The sequence below is a fragment of the Penaeus vannamei genome, unplaced genomic scaffold, assembly GCF_042767895.1.
Source record: "Penaeus vannamei isolate JL-2024 unplaced genomic scaffold, ASM4276789v1 unanchor878, whole genome shotgun sequence".
Classification (NCBI taxonomy): domain Eukaryota; kingdom Metazoa; phylum Arthropoda; class Malacostraca; order Decapoda; family Penaeidae; genus Penaeus; species Penaeus vannamei.
The window spans coordinates 7,501-15,000 of NW_027213882.1; the positions used below are offsets into that span (position 1 = coordinate 7,501).

The 7,500-nt window shown below is 33.2% G+C and overlaps 2 protein-coding genes across 2 annotated transcripts; one reads left to right on the forward strand and one right to left on the reverse strand.

The window, feature by feature from the left end:
* Positions 1-1,010: 1,010 nt before the first annotated feature.
* Positions 1,011-1,768, forward strand: LOC113811637 (uncharacterized). Its single transcript, XM_027363419.2, has 2 exons — positions 1,011-1,335; positions 1,522-1,768. Exons 1-2 carry the CDS (start codon positions 1,055-1,057, stop codon positions 1,631-1,633), a joined length of 393 nt encoding a protein of 130 aa, XP_027219220.2. The 5' UTR covers positions 1,011-1,054; the 3' UTR covers positions 1,634-1,768.
* A 2,446-nt stretch (positions 1,769-4,214) lies between these two features.
* Positions 4,215-4,836, reverse strand: LOC113811652 (uncharacterized). The gene is made up of 2 exons (XM_027363434.2): positions 4,563-4,836; positions 4,215-4,398 (listed from the first exon to the last, which is right to left on the reverse strand). The coding sequence occupies exons 1-2, from the start codon at positions 4,829-4,831 to the stop codon at positions 4,281-4,283; spliced, it is 387 nt and encodes a 128-aa protein (XP_027219235.2). The 5' UTR covers positions 4,832-4,836; the 3' UTR covers positions 4,215-4,280.
* Between the last annotated feature and the right edge of the window lie 2,664 nt (positions 4,837-7,500).

Below are 7,500 nucleotides of genomic sequence, written 5' to 3' on the forward strand. Positions count from 1 at the left end.
ACACACACGTAAATATATATACACACATATATACATTTATGAATATATATAAATATATTTATATGCATATGTATATATGCATGCTTATATACGTATGTATATATATATGCATGTATGTATATGTATATATATATATACACATGTAGATAAATAGATAAATATACATTATATATATTTTAAGAGTGTGTGTTTGTATATATATATATATATATATATATATATATATATATATATATATATATATATATATATATATATATATATATATATGTTTATATAAATAACACTCAAAACCCTACTGTGTGGATCACACATATATATAACCCTCTACCGGGTTAATCAGATGTATATATTTATGTATATATATCATATTTTATGTATAAATATATACATGTATATATATATTATATATTATATATATACATATATATATATATATATATATATATATATATATATATATATGCGTGTGTGTGCATATGCATATATATATATATATATATATATATATATATATATATATATATATATATATATATATATATATGCGTGTGTGTGTACATATGCATATATATATATATATATATATATATATATATATATATATATATATATATACATATATATACATATACATACATATATATATATATATATATATATATATATATATTGCTGGGCTGAGTATAAGAGCAACAGGTGAACAGAGGTCACTGCTTCAACGTTATTTCTTTAATATTATGCTGGCAAAACATTCATAATTGCCTAATTTCATATAATAAACTTTAAAAGTGCCTTCGTTAACAATGAAATCATATCATTTTTGATTAACAGATAAACGAAATGTAGAAATTTTGTAAACAAGCACAGACGTACAGTAACGTATGAATGAAACAGGTTTTTACTCCGCGACATCCGCTTCGCTTCCCCACAACACCTTCCGAGAACCTTTCTTTCTCGAGTCACATATAAGACCGACACACTCGGTTCCCGCATCAGTCTGCCTCCATACTCTCTCTCGCACTAAGCTCGCCCATCATATCGACGCAGCAACATGGCCGCCCACGCCGTCGCCCCCTTCGTCTACCAGCTGCAGCAGGGTCTTCGCAACGTCGACCTGAGGAGCTTGGTCAATTCGTTCGACCTGAAGGGACTGGTCAACAAGCTGGACATCCAGACGGTGGGTCTGGTGGCGGTGGTGGCTGTGGCCGCCGTGTTCCTGTTGGACCTGTTCACCAAGAGCTACGCCCCCTTCGGCAGGAGTCTGGTGTCCTCCGCCGCCCACGCCTGGGATAAAGCCGATCAGTGGGGCCTCAGCGGAAGTGTCCGTGGAAGGTAAAGGCGACTGAAGTTACATAACTGCATGTCGTTTGTCTGACCACAATTTAATATCTATTACGAGTAGAGGAAATGGTGTCATCACAGTTTAGGATAACTTTGATTTCACGAACTATATACCTTAGTTAAAAATATAATAGTCTACTGGATTTTCTAATTTACTTACTCAATTTCTCGACACAGCCGTTCCCTGGAGCCCGTGACGAAGGTCCTGGACGCCCTGGCGGAGGCGGTGAAGAAGTGGGAGGCGCAGGAGGAGGGCGTCGTCAGGCATCGTGCTTCTGAGCTTCATTGAAAATAGACTATACATATGCCGGCAATCATGATCATGAAAAAAAAAATAAATAGGTACAAAGTCTGCTTGCGGGCAAGCAATTGACTTTTCAGATGTGCAGTCCTTACCGACCTCACAGATTAGTGTATTTATTGAATAAATATCTATTGTTTACTTACCTCAAGTCTCTGTTCCATTTCTTAACGACTCATAAACAGATTGAGTTTAACTGAAAGAATGTATAGAAATGACAATGCTGACATATTTTATAAATCTATATATATACATATACGCACGCACGATTAATACTACAAGGTCTTGTATTTAAGTTTGCTATATTTTTTCTCATCAAATTCAGTCTATTATTCTAGAACTCGATCGATTATATACCTAAATTTATATGTTTTACATCTGATTAGCTAACATAGAGAAAAAAATTGGTTTTCGGATATTTTACCCAGATATATTTTTCCATTCAGATAAACTGATTTGTTTTATTGTACATAACTGGTTAGTTCTTGATTAGTTGACCAGCATTTGACTCCAATTTCAGACCGCCCCACACATACCAAAAATACTGGGCTTACTACCATTCATTGCTGTTATTCTAATGCACCAATGGGGAAAGAATCTATGGTATGATACCTTGATGGTTCCATGATGAGATAAACCTATGAATAATAATGATATAATAATGATAAATAATGATGAAATTAAAAAAAAAAAAAAAAAAAAAAAAAAAAAAAAAAAAGATGCTCCATTAAACAAATTCTGCATTCTGTACAATCACATTTACTACATATAGCGATAATAATGCTATTGGATATGTGATAATAATAGCATGTGTATTCTCACTACTGTTACAACCACTATTTGTGATTACAATGAAAATAAGAAACCAAGATTAAAAGATTCCGAGAAAACCTCAAGGCATACAACCGGTTGTTGTAGAGTACGATCCTCCATTCATGAATTTCCCTCCTACTCCTCATAAGCTGCACGTTCCCTCAACTAAATGCGAACGGTCATTTACCACAAAACCTCTAAAGCGGACGATGACAAAGAGTTCAAAGGGAGACACTGGTTCATGACTAATTAATATGACAATAACATTCACACGTGATCATGTCTGTTCATCGTTACGAATGACTGATTCCCAAACAGAGAAGTCCTTTAGTAATTCCAGTCAACACAGAAACAGTGAGGCTTTGTTCAGAAAAAGAGCATGTTAAGTAGGAAAATTAGCGACTGGCAACAGCTTTCTTCCTGACGTAACCATGACGTCATGAAAGTCCGTTTTACTTTCTTCAGGAAGTCTGTATATTCAAGGAATTGTGCTTTTACAATTGCGCTTCGGAGGAAAGGGTAGATTATTAGATAAATTACCTACAGGTGCGCAAGTAATGTAGAAAGGAGAAAGATGACAAAGTGCAAATCCGTTTCAAATACAGCGAAAAGAAAATTCCCACAAAAAATTCTCTAAATCATCCGGATCTTGTTCCTCGATCGCATAAAAAAAAACTTTCGAGTATCAGGATCAAATCTTTTACGTGATTCCAAATTTTGAGAATTATTCATTTCAAAAGTTTCAGAAGATATACCAGCGTTTAGATAGTATCCATTTAGATAATATCTCTGTCATTAAGGCACAAAAGCTGCCTCATTGATGTTTTCTCTATGTGTTCTGTATCTACTCTACTAAGATCGTTCTATAGTCGACAGCGTTACTGCTTGAGAGAAAGTGCTGCTCTGGGTAAAAGAAAAAAAATGTATCATTCAAGCCAACATCGTTTTAAATTCAAAATGATGAAAATTATTTTCATAATCATATTTACAGAGCAAAAATTATGATAATGATATCGTTGGTACTAATGGTAATGATGATAATGATATTTGATGATGATACTACTACTAGTACTAATGATGTTAATAATAGCTATGACAGTAATAACATTAGTTATAATAATAATAATAATAATGACAATAACAACAACAAAACAATGCTCATGATGACGGTAATAATGATAATGATAACGATGGTAGTAATAATGGAGATGTAATGATAATGAAATGATAATGATAATGATGAAAATGATAATGATGATAAAAATGATAATGATAATAAAATGATAATATTAAAAATTATAATGGTAATGAGGATAAAAATTATAATGATCATAATGATAATGATAATCATAATAATCATTGTGATAATTATGATACTACTAATGATAGCAAAAATTATAATGATAATAATAATAAAAAGTAACAATATTATTGATAGCGTCTTGATCATTATCATTGCTATCATTACTATCACTATTATCATTATCATCACCACTATTATTATTAATGCAATTAATACTATCATTATGACTATCATTATTATCACCATCATAATTGTTATCATCACTATCAGAAGAAAAAATACGAAGAGGAATTTTAATGGGAAAAACATACATTTAATTGTTTTCCTGTGTACAATGTAGTTTTGATTTGCAGATTTTTTTCAGGGGAATTATGCTTATAAAACATTAAGAATTATTACAAAACACTACCTGTTATAAATATTCATTTAATAAATACATGGTGCTTGCCTGCAAGCAAAATTTGTACTCATTCAAACGTTCTCAATGGATCACGACAACCATATGAAAAAGAAAAAAAATCATTTTCTGTGGAGATCAGAAGCGCGATGCCTGACGACGCCCTCCTCCTGCGCCTCCCACTTCTTCACCGCCTCCGCCAGGGCGTCCAGGACCTTCGTCACGGGCTCCAGGGAACGGCTGTGTCGGAAGATTGAGAAGTTTAAGCACAAAGTCCAAAAAAACATCGCTTTACTGTTAACAGATATGTAGTTAGTAATACAAAAAAAAAAAAAGAAAAAAGAAAAATGAATAATGATCATTCATCATTCTATATACATGATAGATATCAAACGGTTACTCACCTCCCACGGACACCTCCGCTGAGGCCCCACTGGTCGGCTCTATCCCAGGCGTGGGCGGCGGAGGACACTAGACTCCTGCCGAAGGGGGCGTAGCTCTTGGTGAACAGGTCCAACAGGAACACGGCGGCCACAGCCACCATCGCCACCAGACCCACCGTCTGGATGTCCAGCTTGTTGACCAGTCCCTTCAGGTCGAACGAATTGACCAAGCTCCTCAGGTCGACGTTGCGAAGACCCTGCTGCAGCTGGTAGACGAAGGGGGCGGCCATGTTGCTGCGTCAGGACGATATGATGGGCGAGCTTAGTGCGAGAGAGAGAGAGTATGGAGGCAGACTGATGCGGGAACCGAGTGTGTCGGTCTTATATGTGACTCGAGAAGGAAAGGTTCTCGGAAGGTGTTGTGGGGAAGCGAAGCGGATGTCGCGGAGTAAAAACCTGTTTCATTCATGTCCTCTCTGTCTACTCCCTGCTTTATTTACTTAGTTATCTATGAGTGGTCTGTTGTTAGTTAAAGCCCTATTACCTCATGCCCATTTTTTTTTTCTTTCTTTCTTTCTTTCGTTTAATAATTCATCTCTCAAGACTTCTCATATAGCTGTCAAGAAGGGGCTACGACATGAATAGGTATATGTACGGTATGAATGTGAACCAAAATTAAATCGTGATTAATGCTACAAGGTCTTGTATTTAAGTTTGCTACATTTTTTTCTCATCAAATTCAGTCTATTATTCTAGAACTCTTTCGATTATGTACCTAAGTCTATATGTTTTTACATCTGATTAGCTAACTTGGAGAGAAAAAAAATGTTGGTTTTCGAATATTTTGCCCAGATAGATTTTTCCCTTCAGATAAACCGATTCGTTTCATTGTACATAACTGGTTTGTTCTTGATTAGTTGATCAGCATTTAATTCCAATTTCAGACCGCCCCACACTTACCAAAAATACTGGGCTTACTACCATTCATTGCTGTTATCCTAATGCACCAATGGGGAAAGAATCTATGGTATGATACCTTGATGGTTCCATGATGAGATAAACCTATGAATAATAATGATATAATAATGATAAATAATGATAAAAAAAGATGCTCCATTAAACAAATTCTGCATTCTGTACAATCACATTTACTACATATAGCGATGCTAATGCTATTGGATATGTGATAATAATAGCATGTGTATTCTCACTACTGTTACAACCACTATTTGTGATTATAATGAAAATAAGAAAGCTAGAATAAAGATTTCAGGAAAACCTCAAGGCATACAACCGGTTGTTGTAGAGTACGATCCTCCATTCATGAATTTCCCTCCTACTCCTCATAAACTGCACGTTCCCTCTTAACCAAATGCGAACGGTCATTTACCACAAAACCTCTAAAGCGGACGATGACAAAGAGTTCAAAGGGAGACACTGGTTCATGACTAATTAATATGACAATAACATTAACACGTGGTCATGTCTGTTCATCGTTACGAATGATTGATTCCCAAACTGAGAAGTCCTTTAGTAATTCCAGTCAACACAGAAACAGTGAGGCTTTGTTCAGAAAAAGAGCATGTTAAGTAGGAAAATTAGCGACTGGTAAAAGCTTTCTTCCTGACGTAACCATGACGTCATGAAAGTCCGTTTTACTTTCTTCAGGAAGTCTGTATATTCAAGGAATTTTGCTTTAGAAATTGCACTCCGGATAAATTACCTACAGGTACGCAAAAAAAGAACAAAACGAAAGAAAGATGACATAGAAAAGTGTAAATCCGGTTCAAATACAGCGAAAAGAAAATTCCCACAAAAATTCCTCTACATCATCCGAATTTCGTTCCTCAGTCGTTTAGGAACTTTCGAGTATCAGGATCAAGACTTTTACGTGTTTCCAAAATTTGAGAATGATTTAGTTTCAGAAGATATATCAACGTTTAGATAGCATCCATTTCCTACACACTCTGATATCAAGACACAAAAGCTGTCTCATTGCCATGTGTTCTGTACTTACTTTTTTATCTCTCCATGTGTGCTTACCAGTGAAATGTGTGTCCAGAAATTCCCTTTTTTTCTAGCAGGCAAACTGTCTGTATATGTAAATACCTGATATGTATTTTTTATAAAGTTCGTTTTGCCCTGATATGGCTTTATCAAATCTATATTTTCATTGTAATATTAATAATTTGTATATATATATATATATATATATATATATATATATATATATATGTATGTATGTATATATATATATATATATATATATATATATATATATATTATCATATAGTTTCCGAAGGTAAAATTGTTTTCCTATTTCATCATGACACTACTACTACTAATGATGATAATAACAACTATGATACTAATAACACTGACGATAATAAAGATAATGATAATATTAATAATGGCAATAACAGCAACAAAACAACACTTATGATGATAATAATAATGATAATAATAATAATAATAATAATAATAATAATAATGATAGTAATAGTGGGGATGTAATGATAATGATAAAAAATATAATAAGAAGAATGATAAGGATAAAATAATTATAATAATCATCGTAATAATTATGATACTACTAATTATAATAAAAATAATGATAATGATAAAAACTAACAATATTATCGATAATATCTTAATCATTATCATGGCTATCATTATTATTACTATTATCATTATCATTATTATCATCATCACTATTATTATCAATGCTATTATTACTACCATTATGATTATCATTATTATAATTATAACACAATACTTACAAATATTATTATGATCATGGTCAATACCATTGCTATTATTTTGTGGTTATTTTCTGGCCTATACGACATACAATATGTCGGCACATACATGTAATTTGTAGTTTTGATTTGTAGATTTTTTTCAGGTGAATGATGTTTATAAAAACATTAAGAATGTGACGAAGAACTAAGAACTTGTT

Excerpts from the sequence above, each read along its gene's own strand:
- LOC113811637 (XM_027363419.2), top strand. The coding sequence starts at position 1,055 with ATGGCCGCCCACGCCGTCGCCCCCTTCGTCTACCAGCTGCAGCAGGGT. Across the intron at positions 1,336-1,521 it reads AGCGGAAGTGTCCGTGGAAG|CCGTTCCCTGGAGCCCGTGA; the intron begins GTAAAGGCGACT and ends TTCTCGACACAG.
- LOC113811652 (XM_027363434.2), bottom strand. The coding sequence starts at position 4,831 with ATGGCCGCCCCCTTCGTCTACCAGCTGCAGCAGGGTCTTCGCAACGTC. Across the intron at positions 4,399-4,562 it reads AGCGGAGGTGTCCGTGGGAG|CCGTTCCCTGGAGCCCGTGA; the intron begins GTGAGTAACCGT and ends CTTCCGACACAG.